Source organism: Lutzomyia longipalpis, chromosome 2 (genome assembly GCF_024334085.1).
Source record: "Lutzomyia longipalpis isolate SR_M1_2022 chromosome 2, ASM2433408v1".
NCBI lineage: Eukaryota > Metazoa > Arthropoda > Insecta > Diptera > Psychodidae > Lutzomyia > Lutzomyia longipalpis.
In genome coordinates, this window is record NC_074708.1 from 35015037 (window position 1) to 35033121 (window position 18085).

Here is an 18085-nt window from a genome sequence, read left to right on the forward strand (position 1 = left end):
GAAATACAATAGACTTGATTGAAAATGGTTGCATTTAATTTCCGGTAAAAAAAAAGTTACAAACTTCTCACTTTGTATTTCTGATGTTGCTTTTTCAGCATGTTTTTCGTATTTTGCTGCAGGATAGAAGGAGTTAAGCTATGAATCAGACAGGAAAGTAAACTGCAACAACTGCGTACTCCTTTTACTCTTTTTCCCGTAAAAGCTTCCATAATAAGGGTTAATGGAAGAGGGAATTCATGTTCTTTGAGCTTTTTATGAATGTTATTGAATGCACAGAATTTTGCTTTTTTCCTTTTATAAATTTAATTAAAAGAATGATAAACAGAGAATATAAGAAAATTATTAAAAGTTAATATTATTATGGATTTTATATGATTTTTTTTATATGGGAGTTATACAACGATTTATTTTTTGCAATTTTCGCTTTAGTTCAATATTGGGATTTTCCTGCGATACCGGAAACGAGAAAATTTTAATACACCGATAGATTGGTTAATAAAGCTCACAATAATCACCATTTCCGGTATCTCGGAGAAGTTTCAATATTGACAGAAAATTAAAATAAACTTCAGGAGTAAAGCCGAAAGATTTTTTTTTGAAAATTTAGTAAAAATGTTAAGCAGGAAAATTCTAAAATATTTTTTTTCTTTTTAATTCCAGAGCAAAAAGAAAGTTATCCAAATTTCTCCAATCAATTTATAAGTAACATATAAACCATTATAAACTAAAAATATTCTTCTTGTAATTTCCAAAATTTTATTTTTCGTTACACACCCACAGTGCCAGATATACTTTGTTCTAAAATTTATCAATCATTTAGAGAACCTCAATTCCTTTTGTATAACTTTTCAGGGAAATTCTCTCAAGCCCATCTTTTGTTCCCAAAATACACAGAAGGAAATTTCTGGAGTGTGTAATAATAAGCCTAAAATAAATACACGGTTTACTGCGGAAGGTGGTAAACAATAGCAAACACATGGGTAGCATGGGCGAAGAGTGTGTTCGATGGTGAGAGTGATAACTTCTGCTCTAGCTAGTTAATCACAAAGTTATACCCATAAAATTCAATTCTCACCCTTCATGAACTTTCACATTGGTGGGTGCTTTTGCCGTCCTTGGAAATCAATGTGATTAATTTGCGGGTGGATAAACTTTCACCATGGAAAAGGAAAATCACGGGAAAAATGTTGAATGAAGATACAGATGGTTTCTCGCAAACGCACAGCATGCATGGGGTTCATCCACCATCATCGTCTCGTTTTATTTATTTGCAATAATAAATTTTAGTTGGAAGCGCTGAAACAGTTTGAAAATTATCCAATCAACTTGAAAAATGAGCCTCGTCTAGCTTCAATTGTGCTCCCATGTGCCCTCATCCATTTCCTCCAAGTGCAAGAAAAAAAAAACATTCAAACCAAAGAAAGAAATCACTGTGAGTGGAATGGAAATTAATTGAAAATTCCTCGATTTCGGACAGGGTTAAATTTACAATTATTTTATTTATAGCCTTTTGACGGTACTACGAGATATTTTGCTTTTGGACCAACTCAATGGCAGATTTTTTCTCGGAGAAGAGATTGCTTAATCTTAAGATTTCTTTGTTGGAAGACACGGAAATGACCCTTGTAGCTATTTTCTTAATTTTATTTTAATGCGACAAGAAGATTTCTCTCATCATGAGACAAAAGAAGTTGTCGAAAAACCTACTAGTGAGTTCTAGTTGTGTTTGTAATGAATAATTATGTTTTTTAGTGCTTTCTTCCACCAGTTGAAAAGTGATTTGTAAGATTTTAAGGGACTAAAAAAATAATTTTCTTGGTATATTGTTAAGCTAAGAATTGGCCATAGGTTTTGCATTGATTGAAGTGTAGGACATTAAAGTTTAGTAAACTATTTGATGAAGCCGAAAGCTACGCTTTGGAGCTGTTGATGGAATCACGAGCAGGTGTCTTGTTGGTGGTGAGATAAGATTCTTGAGGCGAAAATGGGTCACAAGAGGGAAAATGAGACACCGCAGACGATAAACATCCAAATTGATCGAGTAAAGTGTTTATTTGCTGAGATGTAGTCAAATTCAATTTCCCTCGATAACCCCCTTCCCATTCTCTGCCACACACGATGCTTTTCCACCCAGCAATTCTCTTTGCTCTCTCACTCTCACAAATTGACAATCCGCTTAAAGTCATTTTCAATCTAAAATCAATTTCATGCCAACAAATTGGTGATAAAAATTGTCTTCACGCAAGAGTATCTTATCAGTGTCGGAGGTGCTAAAGCCCCATCTTTTTGACTCTTCGAGTGTGTTCTTCTAATTTTCCCATTATAAATATACATACATAATATATACGCATACATGTATCCAGAATATGTACGAACATATACTATTAACCACATATACCCAGAGAAATCCACCCACAAACCACACATAACTATCTCTGCCACTCATTAAGCAACTTTACGGCAGCAGTAATTAAAAGTCGATGGACACAATTCAATAGAATTCTATGTCAATGAAATAAGTTTGTATAAAATCTATATAGTTTGCGTCAATCTCTTTACACTTTTTATCGCACAAAATGTGTATTAAAGAGGTGAAAAAGTAACTTTTATATCCATTATTTATGAACTTATCATACTGGTGCACAATCCGCGATTATCACATTCACCGGAATTTTTAGTTTAATTTAGAATGTGAATTTTTTCTTTCATTTTTGCTGATGGGGAAAGTCCATAAAAAATGTAAAGGAGAGATTTAAAATTGCAAAATCCTTACATTCATGAAGATATTATTAAAAAAATATAAATTGAGGAATATATCAGAGGAGTAATCATGTAGAGTTTTTGAGTGTCTAAATACCCCTAAAAGCTCAGAAAGTTCAGGCTTTTCTTTATAAATTAAATTAAATTACTTTCATGCTAGTAAAATTACAGTCGTGTCTGCGTAGTAGGACCGTCGTCAAAAAAACTTCTCCGCGGTAAAACGGCTTCAGAATAAGGAAATTTGCCTCCAGAGTGGGACAATTAGTACTATTGGAAAGGCAGGATACCAATTGTCCCACTCTGGAGGCAAATTTCCTTATTTTTAAGCCGTTTTACCGCGGAGAACTTCTTTTCACGACGGTCCTACTACGCAGACACGACTGTATATTAAAAAATTAGAAAATAGAAAAAGAGAATTTTCAAACGTTTTAAGAAATATTAGAAAGAAAGATAAATATTTAAAAGAAATATGTCAAATGTTAGAATAGAAGCGTCAACTGTTAAAAGGAAAAACGTCATAAAGTGAACAGAATTGTCGAACGAAATAAATAAACGTTTAATAAAATACCAAGCGTTTGAAAGTAAGAATTACACGTTAGAATAAACGCCAAATGCTAGAAAAGAAGCGTCAACGTTTAAAAAGACATGTCAAACGCTTAAAAAAACAATGTCAAACAATAAAAATTAATCTTAAACGTTAGGAAAAATATATTAAATATGTGTAAAAAATTTTCGAATCACTCATAAATCAATTTTCAAAGTCTTTAAGATTAAAGAAAATCACAAAAACTTTCTTTACGCCCCTGTAACACATATGTGTATGTACTATGTACCATTAAAAGATTAACCATTAAATGTAGAGAATAAAACTCCTTTTAGAAACATTTTAACATTTGAAAAAAATCTTTTCAAGTGAAACCAGTGAAACGCTGAGGTTTTTCTAATTAGCATTTGCTTGAGGTATACTATTCAAAAGAGTTGAAATCACACTCAAAAACGAGCTTTAACCTTCATACGACTATTGTATTGCTTATATGTTTGCCCATGTCACTTTTCGCGTAAAGTGTAACAAATCCACCCACCCGTGGTTCGTTTTGTTGGGTAACAGAAGAAGACTTGTGTGGTATGTATGCAATACATGAGTATGGGTATAGAGAGAGTATGGAGATTGAGTTGGGTGATATTTACCTTGGCATTATTGGATTGGAAGTAGTAAACCATAACAAACATCCATGATACTGATAGCAGCAGAAGAAATTTCACATTCCTTCTCATTTTAACGGTTCTCAGCATGGATCTCCAGGTGCTACAGGACTTTTGCGATATCACTTTCGTTGGTACCTTCCTTCGTCACACACTCACTTCACAATCCGGCACTCTTGGGCCACACTTGCCACTGGTAACCATCAACCTCTTTAGCACAGCGCGATATTCACAGCACACCCGCGATGGTCTTTCTCTGTGCAATTAACATGCAATGGATCACGCCAAATTCCTTTCACTTGCCACCCGTTTTGTGCTTCAACTTTGCGAGCGCTAATGGGTTATTATTTTTGTGTCTGCAATAGCCGTGTTTGTCTTTCGCGAAATAGACAATATTTACCTCTGGCGGTACTCAGTGATTGTTAGGAAAGTAGAGTGTTGTTCATTGCTGAGATCTGCACAAATGGTCGTGTTTTTGTGCTTGAGTGTGCTCTTTTCAGATCTCTGGATTAGCTAATTATTCTTGCATCACACTGCGAGACACGATTTTTTTTCTATTTAAATTTCTCACACGGTCTTTCGAAAAGACAGAAAAAATACGTTGAGGGCTCTCTTGGAAAATTTCCGCGCGAACACCACAAGCTTCACTCTGTTTGCATGCAACTACCAATTAACTTGGTTAGCAATTTGAGCTTTGGATAGGTTTTTACCATATATCACGGGACTCACTCGCGAGTATCACCTGTCGCGGGATATTTTTCTTAAGCACAGAAAGCACCACTCAACTTCCACTTTTGACTTCCAATGAGAGACTGTCTGGAATTCTTGTGTGAAGTTGCAAGAGGCAGCAATTGTAGTCTGGCCGGATGTAGCGCGCGCGCACGACAAAAGCTCCTATCTCACAGCTCCGTACTCACGAGCGGTCGTACCAGCAATGCCTCAGCGCTTTCGGTGCTGGAGTACGCTGGGCTCTTCGCGAGTTGCGAATTTCGTGCTCTCTCGCTAGGCTCCATTCACTTTTGTTTCGACTACCTTTTCACTCTCTCGCACTCTCCACGTGGGGGGAAGTCTCACCTGAGTTCACCGAGAGAGACAATCACCTTGATTTAAGATCTCACACAAATTGCCTTCGCACTCCATTGCACTGGAGAAATGTTCTAATTTCTACTTTTTTTTCCACCGATAGCGACCTTTTTAGGGTCTACCCGTACCACCCTTGTCATCTATGTAATGAACAAAAAAATATTTTTTTTTTTGTAATTTTTTAGGCTTAAGACCTACTATTAAAAATAGATTCAGAATTTAGGATTCTTAGGTCTTGGTATAGGGTGCAATTTACGACTAAGTCCGGCTTAGGGTTTCTTAAGCCTGACTTGAAGAAAACTTTGGTTTAACTTAAAAATTTTTAACCTAGCTCTAAATACTTACATCTGACGTAAAAGACTCATGCATGACTTTTAATACATACTTCAACTTCATCTAGACCTAAATACTTAAGTCTGACCTAAAAAAAATAGTCTAGCATATAAAACTACGAATTTGGAAAACGAAACTTATGCCTTACTTCAGGAACTGAAGCTTAGCTCAAGAATCTTAAATCTGAAATAAAAAAAAACCTAAATCTCACTCTAATTAAAGCCTTAATTTTCCAAGTGTATATACAAATACAATGGGCAAATTGTGGTTAATTTAGAAATAATATGGTTTTACTTTAAGAAGACTATCTACACCTTTTCGTCTTGAATTGACAACTCTTAATTCTAATTTAGGGAAATAGTAATACACCCTGCAGCCTCAAAACCTCAACAGTTCTGTAGTTGATGCATGTCTCAAGCTTAATAGTGTACGACCTCATGCTGAATTTATCTATTCTAAAAATAGAGACCTGTCTTTCAAGTGCAGATGTTTCAACATTTAGCCAGACTTCTTATATCTATTTCTATATTCAGTTTCGTTCTCTTATGCATTTTATAGCATAATATTAATGCAGTGAATTAAGCAAAAGAAAAACTAGTAAGAAAATTGATACCGTTAAAGAACAAGGAACACGAGAATAATGAATTTATAGAATCTTTTTATTTAAGGAATGTGTAAAGAGATTACAAATAGGAAAATGTGTAGATTTCACCTATAACCCAGTGTGTGGGCGTAATTTAGGGTTTCTCTTAAGCTAAGACGTATTGGCTTTTTGCGTTTCAACAAACCATTCAGAGGCCCTTTGAAAGCACTACAATGAACTGAAAAAATTCGCGTGCTTGAGAGCCGTTTGGCTATTGGACCGTCCACCCACTCAGGTGAAAATTCGCATTTTCCGAAGGGTGGTGGTTGATATATTGAGGTGAAAATCTAACTGAATGTTTATTTAGCAATCTCCCCCGTGTGCAAGGGTTAATAAATTAAATTTTCTCAAACTCTCCCCTAAAATGAGAATTTGTCTCCATTGATTTTCTCAAGTCTCCGCGAGAGATTTCTCACACAAAATTTATTACCCGCTGTGGTTCTTATGGTCCTCTTTTATGTAAGTTTTGACACATTATAATCGTGTTGTGGAAGGTGTATAAATCTTTCACTTTTCTGACATGTTTTTCACATCACCAGTAAGTTTATTTTTAACCATTTTCAATTATAAACATTTCTCATTGCCCCGTCCCCAAACAACTAGGGCAAGTCTTACAAGTTCCACTCCGAGTCTAGGCATTTCTCAGCCTATCACTGCACCAAATTACCTACAAACTAACGTCCAAATTGTTTGTGCACACTTAGGCTATGGAGCCAAAAAGAAAATATTTAATTTCCCGGATTTTCCCGTGAAAAACACGTCTTGACATTTTCAATTTTCCGTCATTTTCTCCAATGACTCACGCCTTGAACTGAAAGGGGGATTTTCCCAATATACCTCTCACTCTCTTTGCAGTTGGAAAATGTACGCATTGTCGTATTTTCCATATTCTGCCATCTCCCTTCTCCTCTCGTGCAACATTCATATGTGAGATTGGGCGAAAGAGACAAAATTAGTGGATTCGCCTCAACCATGTGGAAATGCCGCGTAGCGCATGCGACTCTCACACATTCTCATACAAAAAGATTTTTTACTTACAATCAATAACAACTCCCAAACAGCTGATTTTTAATCACGTGAACGTATTAAATGTACTTTAGTGTCTGAATCGAAAAATAGATGGCGCTCTTCTTCAATCGTTCAAAAAATACCTGTTAGCAACTATATATATAGTACATATGTATATGTAGGTATGTGATCTCCAGCTCATTGATCTCTGAGGTGATTAATGAATAACATTCATTAACAAGTCAATAAGTAGTGTACCGTAAAATGGGGTAATTCTTGAGTATTTTGGGAATTATAGGGAAGTTTAGAAGACTTAATTGGTGGAACACCAATTAAGTTTTAGGAAAATCTGGGTTAATTTAAACATAAGAAAATCTTCTAAACTATATATAAAAAGAAAAATGAATTGAAAAATTAAAACGAAATAAAATTAAAATTATTTTAAAATAATTTATTAGAAAAATTCCTCGTCAAAAATTCTAAAGTAAAAAAACACCTCTTTTACATATTCAACCGTTTTTTATGAGGTACATTGTACGAGTTTATTCGATAAATCGGTCAGTATTATGCCGAGATTCTTTGATTCACTTATCTCTATCACATTGCATTCCTCAACTTAATTGCTAGAAAGATTCAAATGCTGCTTCACAAATTGCCCAATGTACTGAACTGCTGGGAAATTCGTCCGTCTCAGTGATAATCGTTGGCGAATGAGCAAAAATGCCAAAATATTGAAGACGAGATAGAAAACACAGAGAGCCCCCGCTGAAATGGGGTAGCTGATTTCCTCAAAGCCCATTGTAACGAGGAGAAATTTCGCTTTGCGGTATGCACAGAAAACTTCTTCATCCGGGCAAATCATGTCATCTCGACTGTAGCCATAGATTGCTGCTACAATTCCTTCAAGGCCATATCGAAGGTAACTAATGGACATTAGAGCTTTTATATAGCTTGGAATGACAACTCCTTTCCCAAAACCAATCCCATAGACAGCAAGAAGCATTGTTGGTACTGTAATAACTGGCCCTACGAACATGGCGTTCTGGAAAAAGAAAATTCAAATTAATTATCAAAAATATTTTAAAGTTTTCCTAAAAAAAAAATAGAAGAGTCTTATGCAGAGTACAAGAGCTTAGACCCTTGCATGTAACTGAATTTCGTTTTTAAATTATTATAAAGTACAGTTAAAAGTTTAAGAAAAGTGTGGTCATTTCCCGGAGAGACCCTGGGAAAAAAAAAACGAATTTTCCCGAAGAAAATGTAATTAAATTATCACTATGTTGAATAATTTTTCAATCTAAAGCAATTGTAGAATATTTTTTTGATCAATGTCAAATCAAAGCTAAATTCCCAAAAACCCCTAGAAGGTGGAAAATTTGCAAGATATAAAAAATTGCCTCAGACGTCAATAAATAAGTTAAAAATAATCTTGAATAAAATTTCCATCTTACCACAACTCGAAGACGGGATGCCACCAATAGTCCCCAACTCTCAGACGTGAGAGACACCAGGATGCTGATAGTGTAGAACATGAGCATCCTGTAGGCTGAGATGGGTTGGTCCGTGAAGAGGTACACCATCGTTATATATACAATGGCTAGGGTAATTTGAATAGGCAATTTCGCCACCACTAGTGCCATGTAGTAGACGTTGAGGCGATACCACCTATTGAAGTATTCGCGCTTCAGAAGTTGCACTTGGAGTGGAACTGCAAGAAAGACCATTCACGGTAACCGCATCCTATTTGGTATCGTCAAACCCAAAGACTAGTTATGTATGCTGTACTCACATTCAAGTAATATTGGCATCATTGGAATGTACATGAATGCAATGATGATTGTAAAGCAAAAGCCAAAGTTGTAGAGTGTCTTTGATGCATCATTGCCCATATTGTAGAAGAGGCCTCCAATGACAAAACCCAGGAAAATGTGCAGGTAAACGCGGAGCATGAGGTAGCTTTTATCACGCCACATTTGGATTGTCATTCTCCGGAATAGAATGCAAAATTGTTGCCATGACGATGCGCGTGCCTTCAGCTCCTTGGGGTTAATTTCAATATCAAAGGATTCAATTTCAGCACTTGACTCCAACTCCTGACTCCCCTCATTGTCCTTTGCTAAACCAATTGATGGTGTCCAGGTGTATCGTCCATTGCCCACACTTGAAACCATCTTTTCGAGATATTCTCCCCCATACTCACCACCCGACACTTCCACAACTGCAATGAAAGAAAGTTTCTTGAATTTTCTTTTTACGAAAGATTGTACAAGAACTATTATATTTATATACATAATGTAGGTTCGTTCCGGATTATTAGTTTGAGTATCGATGTCTAAAGTTTTTTTTTTAATAAAAAAAAAACTTTGAAATTGAGCTTCTAGTGTTACATACAATATGCTTTTTACTGCTTGAATTCCAATAGCTGTACATATATATTTCTTTAAGTACATATATTCTACATAATTCGCTTATTAGGCTTGTATGGATAATTATTTACTCGCCATTTGCAATATTTTTAGAGTGACCAATTAGAACATTATGCTTTTTTAAATTTGTGCTATTTATATTTCAATTTAATTCATAATGCTCAAAGATACAGATACTAATTGAAAATTTTGTAATTGAGCGTATTATGTTCCTATTAATCAACAAAATAGCAGAGAAATGCAATTAATTTTAAATAGTAGGTACGAATTATCGATATTGTTGGAATGCGAGAGGATAATTAATATCTACATCAAAATTATGAACTTAAAATAAATTGAAGTGCAATAACCTTTTTGTTATTTTATTTTTTATTTATATACGGAACGAGGCAAAAAACTTAAAAGTTTAAAAATTTGGAAAATAAATTTTAAATGCATTTTCCCATTAAGATTAGAAAGAAACCGTCTAAGACAAAGTTATAGCTAAAAAAATTTGCTAAGATAGTCGTTCCAACCACTGAGGAAGGCCCGAATAAGGGTTGAAAGCCTTGGGAAGTACGTCTTTCTTTTTGGACGAAATTTTCTACCCCTGGCGACAATCAGAAAAACCAAAAAAAAAAGTTATGAAAAAATTCAAATATTTTCAAGGAACTCAAGAATAATTCTCACTGAAAAATTCATCATTTTACCCCAGATTCCCCTATATCAATATATAAAATTTGTAATATTTGAACTCACTGAAATCTGCTGGGTTGTAGGTGACCGGACAGATGAGTCCTATGTTCTGCATGTAATTCACAATATTAGACCCTAATCCTTGGTACACACACTGCCCATTAGCCATTATGTAGACATGGTCAAACATTGCAAACATCTTTGCTGAGGGCGTATGAATGGAACAGATGACCGTTCGGCCACCATGGGCTATTCTCTGTAGCAGGGAGACACACTGTGAACTGGAAAGGTCATCTAACCCGCTAAAATTGAAAAAAAATCAACGTGAAAAAAATAGATAAGACGCATAATCATAAATCTTGGAACATACGTTGTTGGTTCGTCCAGAAAGATAACGGGTGGGTTGTTTACAAGCTCAAGTGCAATTGACAACCTCTTTCGTTCACCTCCCGACAGTTTATGGCCCATTGTGTCCTTGGCTTTGTTCAATCGTAGCAAATCCAGGATCTCATCTATCTATTTTAGCAATATAACCATATTAAGATCTAATCAATTCTGATCCTTAATATTTTTTTCTGATAGTTACCACATCGAGTTTCTCATCTTTCGTTAGTTGCTTGCCAAGTTTTAGATCAGCTGAAATAAGCATTGCCTCCCTTACTGTTAGCATAGGTTGGTAAATGTCCTCTTGCATAATGTACCGAGACATTTTTCTGAATATTCGCATATCTCTCTGGCGATTGTTGATGCTTATCGTCCCCGTGGCTTCAGAGCATCTGTTGAGAAAAAGAATTTCGGGAATGTTATTGGGATCAAATCAATATTAATTGAATCAGCCATACTTGTATCCAGCCAAGATGTTAAGTAGTGTACTCTTGCCAGCTCCTGATGGCCCCATAATTGCAGTGAGTTGACTAGACTTGAATTTGCCATTGATTCCTCGTAAAATAACTTTATTGCCTAAAAAAAAATTAAGAAGAAAAATCTTTATCTACTGTAATATTTGACCCTATATCAGCTGGGAACCATGTGAAAGAATTTATTTGGATCCAATTTCAATCTTTGGATCCCACACTAAAGGTCAATGTGTCAATAGTTTGTCCTAATTCCCATGACTTTAATATGAGTTTTTTAGATTTTCTTTTATTTTAATTGAAAATAAATACATCCAAGTGATAATAAAGCGTACCGCAGATTGCGTAGATATTACGTATAGATGAGCATAAACGACAAAAAAAAATACTTTGTCACCGATAAGATGTTAAAGCGTATTAAAGATTTGTTTACTCGTCATTGAATTACTAAACAGAATTAGCATTATTGATTACTAAACTCCCCATTTTGTCCATTTATAAGTGCATGGAGTATCAGAAAAAAAGTGCTTCTTCATGTGCTAATTGTATTTGGAAATTTTTAAGTAAAAAAAATCCCAAACAGTGCGTATTTATTGAAATTTGTACTATGAGTCTGTTTTCGTTTTTTTTTTTTGTGACTCTTTGGTTTACTTTTGGTGCCATTTTATCACCCATAAGGAAATCCATTAAAATATTTATTACTTTGAGGATAAGGATTTTTTTTTCAGAAAAGACACAAATTCAGTGCATTTCATTTGGGGCTTATCAAAATCAATGTAATATGTCATGGGTTCATGATTGAGGTCGACATCATTCTCGCAGAAAATTGCTCGATCCGAGGGGGCAAGAGATTGGCAATTGGGTATCTTTACGCAAAGAAAGTGCAAAAGATTTAACGACAATTTTATGGGGATGTTTACAGCATACTTGAGGAGAGAGGTCATTTTGTTAAATCCCATCCATAAACCCATTACTTTTGCCACTATTTGGTACATTATCGTGGAATTGGAGCTAAAATTTGTGGAAAATAAACTTTGGTTTATCAAAATAAACTTACTCTCATGAGTTCCCGCATACTCAACATTTATTATTATTCACCCAACCAACCACAAAGCTTGCATTTCATTTAAATTAAATAATAGTTTTCAATTTACAAATTCTGTGCAATACTAATGTATTTAGTCACTAACAAGCTCATTAAGGGGAATTTTGTTACCTAATTTTAAATGCTATATAACATCATCCATCAATTATGAGCTTTTCTGCAAAAGTTTTTTGTTGAATTCCGAAAAATGGGTAAAATATTTAAGGCAAATATTTGGAACTATTTGTACAAAAAACTTAATTAATTTTTTTTTGCACAGAGAGACGTTGCAATAATAGTTAATGTCCAAATAATTTATATTGTTTTATACTTCATTGTTCTTTTTTTTTAATAATAATGTTTGTGTCCACAGGTGTTTCGTATTGAACATAGTAAAAATAGGTAATAGGCAAAAAGAATATATGTCAAAATTCTTATCAAAAAATTTAGCTTTTCCTTCAAAATAAATCAATCTGCCGAAAGGGTCATGCCATTATCAACAAACTGACCTCTTCATTGAACATTTAAAATGCTCCACTATAGCTCAAAATGTCTTATCACTAACACGAAATACACAAATGGTATTTCGTAATTGAATAAAATTTATACAAAAAATTCTTTCCGTGTTCTTATTTCCTTTTTTTTCTGCATGAAAGACGCGGAAGAATTTATTGAAGTGCTGAAAAGTGCAATTTCGCAAAAGTTCCTTAAGTGATTTATAGTGTTTTCATTGGAAGAAAAAAACACGCCGTTTATTGCTTGTATAGAAAATCTTGTTTGTAGAGAAAATTTCATTAATTTTCCTGAGAAATACAATTTAAGGGAAAAAATCAACAATTTTGCAATGAAAACTATTTGTTTTCATCGTTTTCTTTAGAGGACATTTGGTTAAACACAACAGAATTAATGGTCTGTCCTTTTTTGGATATTTTATATGCTAGTTTATGGTGCGGAATGAGTTCTGTCGCAGTTAAAAGTCATCTAATGATATGCTTATTGTTAATCAGCATTTCCTTTTCATGACAATAAAATGATTTTTGGTTCTCAAGCTGACAATTAAACTAAAAGTCAGCCACTTTTAATCTACTATATTATAATGGTTCCCATTATTTCTTTATAAATTGTGCTTAATTTATAAAAATAAGAGGTGAAATAAAATTTCTTTAGCGGAGACAAAAAAAAAAGTGCCGTGAGTGGAAATTCCCAAATGTTATATATTTCTAAAGATATAAAAAAAATATAGCCAAATAAATCTTTTGAGACACTTTCGATTAAAAGATAGATTTTGAAGAATAAATTAGGTAGAAAAATATCGTTGAGTAACGATCAACATTTCGAGAACAAGTTTTGATTTTAAATTTAAATAAAATACCCATTAGAAGGAAAATGCAAAGATGTGAGCTAAAAAGATAATTGCCTATCATGGATGGCACATTTTTTATTTGTTTTTCTTCAGAACAATATAATGCATTGTCGTTTATCTCAAACTATTAAATTAGCACAAATTTGATAACTAAAGACACTTTGGTAAGAAATAAATTGCCATATTATTCTGACGCTCATTATTATTTTTTATGCCCATTTATTACATTTTTTTAGATATTTTTTCAATATAACATATTAGAGCAAAATATAAATATCTACGTCATATGATTAATTTTTTGAGGGATTGCCTAATTTAGTTTTACGAGGTTTTCTCAACATAATACGGCATTATCTCACTACAGCTACAAACTTCTAAAAGCAATGAACGATAACTTTATTTCATGAAAAAGAATGAAAGAATATGGCATTATGTGGTTTCTCTGCAATTCACCGAGATGTTAAAATGTTTTAAACATTCGAAGCTGTAGTATGATAACCCTTTAACTTTTGCATTAGAATGAAAATTCAAAAGAAAATCATCAAATCTGGAAAACTACAATGATATTAATAAAACAAAGAATTGCTTTACAAATCATCTCGATTGAGAGCTAAAGAAGTCTACTAAATTAATCAGAAATGATCAAACCCTCACTCATGAAAATATTTCAATATATTTGCATAACAAATTTCATCACTTTGAATTATATATTCAAACAAATACTTAAGACATAACAACGTGTTTCTTTTGGAATTCAAAATTTCACACAGCTAATTATAATAATGAATTGATAATAAAGATTAAAGCGACAAAGCGTCCGGTAGGTACAAACTTACCTTAAACTTTTATTGCATTATAGGATGAAACAATGCTAAGTCTTTTCAGAATTTTTTTTTATTAAAGCTCGTTAATATGTAAATCTTCTTAAATGTATCCGCCAATTTATTTCTTATTCATTTTTTTTTTAAATTTTTCTTTTAATTACATCCAAAGTATTCTATTTGTCTATCAATACGCAGTTCAAAGTTTTATTTTCAATTTTCCGTAAAGGATCTGATTTTTCTCACAATTTCCATTCAATTAAGAAAGAAAAAATGATCTCAACAAAAGCACATGTCTATCAGTTTATTTTGTCAATGCTCATGTAAAACCCAGAACTAACTGAAAACCCCATTGGGGTGGTGCAATAGAAATCATATATAGAGGTCAATTTGAAAAACAAATGAGGGGACAACACCGTATCCGGGTGACACAACAAATAAATAAAGGTTTAAGGTGAAGGTGGTGAAGAAGTGGTCATTTATACTTACATGAAAGCTCTGGGACTGTATAAGTTAGATCCTGGAATTCAATATTAACCGGTGGCCACTTTGGTAGATGCTTCAAGCTACCCCCATTAAAGTTACCCTTGCCATCCATTTCATCGGCGACGCTGATGTCGTAGCAATTCATTACAAATGGATTAATTGGTTCGTTTTGCAATCCAAACTAATTGTTAGTTTTCCTTCTCCCTGTGCGAACAACGTTCCTCAACTATTTTGCACTGAAACAATGGATTCGAACTAATTCACATTTGCAATTCGTAAAGTTCCTGACTCCCATTCACACCCAGTGAGTGTTTATTTTTTTCTTCATAAACAAATCCACTAGTTGGCACTCTCTGGAAAGAAAATGGGGAAAATGTGAGAAAAAAAAGTTGAAGAGCCACTCACGTGGAATTTCAGTTTGTGAGGTTTTTTCTGCTGTTTTAATTTTCAACATTTTAGAAATTTTGACCATTTTGTGTGGAGTTCAATCAATCGAAAGTGCCAAAGAGGTAATTTCCGTGGCTACTTTTTTGCCCTTCTAAAAGCAAAATTCAATCAGAAGCAATATAAAATGTATACGAATAAATTTAACACTTTGCCAGTCTCTTATTTGCATTTAAACTTAATTCATTAAATTATATTAAGCACGTTAGTGGGAAAATAATAAATTAAGTCATTTAGACAGACAGGCTAAAACTTTTATAAAAGCGAAATGGTAGTTTTCTTAAACAAATAAATGTTTATGAAGAATATCTTTAAAACATTGATAAGGTGTTTTATTATTCTTTGTCTAAATTGTAAATTGTTTATTAGTTTTAAAAATGTAAGTCAGTATATTAGGAGCTATTCGTTTGAAAAATTCTTCTATGGAGAAGACTTATGGAATTATATGTAGTAGATTTTAATAAATAATTTCTGCACTCTTTCTACATTGAAATCTGAGATGTAATAAAAGTTTTCTAGAGAATTTTCGACCATAAAACTTCCTCTCAAGCCAACTTTATCTATATGGGAAATAGGAGAAATAAGAGAAAAATTATTATTTTGAATTCTTAAAATATGAATAACTAACTGTTCCACGGTCATCTCTATATATTTAATTATTATGTTACAGCCTATTTTTTTTCTCAAACTATATTACTGGATGCTGAACGTATGTTATGTACATGACATACATACTCTCGCTAAAAGAAAGATTGAGAGAGAAAAAAAACCTAAAGGTACTTTCACATAAATGAAACTATAGAGAGCTTTACAAATTCACCATGGACAGCTCAGCAAGTTAATTAGTAAATAAAAGTCAACGTCAAGGTACATTTTATGGTCGATATGAGAGTAAACTCATGGATCATGGAAATATTGACTCGATTATCCAATATAGGCCACAAACTCTCAGGTGATTGCATTGAATGTGTAACGAGAGCGAATGACTTTACAATAAAACCGCAAAAGCTGCAGCAATCTGCACACAAGGAGTTCACCATTCAAGTTCATTATCGATCCCTTGACACACCTCGTGGTCAAACTCTCGACAAATATGTCGTTTTCTTTGGTGCAGTTATGTGCTCTTTTTGGCTCTCCATGTGCTGCATGTTGCATAAGACATTATTGAGAGTGAGTGGTGCGTGTGATTTTATTACGCCTCAAGACGTCACGGTATTTCTCCGAAGAGTTGTTGAAATAAATTTAAAAAAAAAATCACGAGGGAGCATCAAAAAGAAATTCCCGAAAGAGAGTGGTGTGAGTATATAAATTTGAAATTGGCTTAGAAAAGACATCCAACGGAGATGCTCGTTGTATAAATATTTATGAGGAAGCGAAAATTTCTCATCTTCTCATCTCACAAATGCACGAGAAGACCCAGCCCATGATATTCCTTCAATTGAAACAACTCCCCAAGAGAATGATCGAAAAATAGAACATAAATTTGGGTTAGTGCAGTAGTTTAGCGCACACAATCTCTTACTTTTCTTTTTTTTTCAGTTAATATTCCTTTCAATTGAATTAATCACTTGAATGTATCACTTTAATTTTTCACCAATTGAACAAGCACTTAACTTTCTTTACAAACATTTACTCGAAGTTTTTTTTGTTGATATATTTTTGTTCACGTTGTATGATGAAAATTCTAGAATGGGAAAAATTGATGGGCGGAAGTATTTGAATAAATGTTGGGAAAAAAATATTCTATTTTCGTGTCTCAACTAGAGAGTGGTGTGATCCCGGTGTGTTCCTGCCGCGCTCTAGAGCAACACTGAACTCAAAAGAGTCGGACACAAGGCAGAGAAACGACTGGCCTGCAAACAATGAATGGCGCGAAAACAACAATATCGCGGCAGCTACACTCATCGCAACATACCCAGTGGGTTTATCACACTATGAGAGTGTTGAGTTGTTGGGTACACTGAAAAAAAATGCATTTTTACCAACAATTGCGATAAGATAATCCACGAGTTGAAGCTGAAAGCTCATCACAAAGATGAGAGGATTTTAATGAAGCTTAAGATCTTGGAAAAGTACAATATGTATCTCACTCAATGTAGTAGCATTTTATAAAAGAAACAACGATTAAAAGAATCTTAAAAAGTGGCTTAATGCTTCTCATTTCCAGGTTTTTAATTTCATTCTTTTAAGATGCTTTAAAAAGCTTTTAAAGCTTTAATACGTACATACATAATGTTAGACACTTATAAAACATTACCATATTTTCCATTTTTTTTCTGAAAAAATTATCCCTTTATAGGTTTTTTTTTTGTTTAAGCTTGAACGAATAACTTTAAATCGAGTTTAGGATTTAATTTATATATTGTATGTAAGGCATAACAAAATTACTGTACAAACAGCGAAGAGAACATTTCGCGTAAAGATGCTGTGTGGATGTGTGTATAGCATCAATTTTTAGCGGATGAAAGTCCACAAAACATTTGCGGTTCTTATCAGTGATGTTTTGTTGGAATTCAATGATTTTTTCTTTATACGAAGGAGATTGCTATATAATCATTTGCCAGATGATGGTATTCAACCAAGTCAATTGCTTGCTTGCGTTGACATAAATTCTTATTATCAATGTTTTTTAACCTCCTCGTAGTTGCCAGATGCTTGTCAATTGATTTTTAATTTCCTGACAGTTTTTGTGATAACTTAAACTATTTTTTAAATTCCTATTAGACATATGCTTTGATGAAAATTTAAAGGAAAAATCTAGTTGAAATTTAAAAAGTAACTTACCATGCTTATTTTTGCCATTTTTAAAAATTTTCTGAAGAAATAATTGCATTTATTGCCATTAAACTTTGATAAGAATAATGATTTCAAGGATAGCACCCTGGATAACATTGTGAAT

At 33.6% G+C, this 18085-nt stretch overlaps 2 protein-coding genes across 3 annotated transcripts in view; both read right to left on the minus strand.

The window, feature by feature from the left end:
- Positions 1 to 6800, minus strand: part of LOC129790206 (polypeptide N-acetylgalactosaminyltransferase 2) — a 101761-nt gene extending 94961 nt beyond the window's left edge. For both annotated transcript variants that reach the window (XM_055827593.1, XM_055827592.1), the window contains exons 1-2: positions 6456 to 6800; positions 3952 to 5189 (exon numbers count right to left, since the gene is read on the minus strand). In XM_055827593.1, the coding sequence (XP_055683568.1) occupies positions 3952 to 4056 (105 nt within the window). In that variant the 5' untranslated portion in view covers positions 4057 to 5189; positions 6456 to 6800. The remainder of the gene's footprint in view (positions 1 to 3951; positions 5190 to 6455) is intronic.
- Positions 6801 to 7469: 669 nt separating this feature from the next.
- LOC129790199 (ATP-binding cassette subfamily G member 4) lies at positions 7470 to 17052 on the minus strand. Its single transcript, XM_055827584.1, has 9 exons — positions 16709 to 17052; positions 14746 to 15095; positions 10977 to 11094; positions 10721 to 10910; positions 10505 to 10650; positions 10198 to 10436; positions 8823 to 9251; positions 8485 to 8741; positions 7470 to 8075 (listed from the first exon to the last, which is right to left on the minus strand). Exons 2-9 carry the CDS (start codon positions 14885 to 14887, stop codon positions 7650 to 7652), a joined length of 1947 nt encoding a protein of 648 aa, XP_055683559.1. The 5' UTR covers positions 14888 to 15095; positions 16709 to 17052; the 3' UTR covers positions 7470 to 7649.
- Between the last annotated feature and the right edge of the window lie 1033 nt (positions 17053 to 18085).

Excerpts from the sequence above, each read along its gene's own strand:
- LOC129790199 (XM_055827584.1), bottom strand. The coding sequence starts at position 14,887 with ATGAATTGCTACGACATCAGCGTCGCCGATGAAATGGATGGCAAGGGT. Across the intron at positions 10,651-10,720 it reads AAGATGAGAAACTCGATGTG|ATAGATGAGATCCTGGATTT; the intron begins GTAACTATCAGA and ends TTGCTAAAATAG. Across the intron at positions 9,252-10,197 it reads CTACAACCCAGCAGATTTCA|TTGTGGAAGTGTCGGGTGGT; the intron begins GTGAGTTCAAAT and ends CTTTCATTGCAG.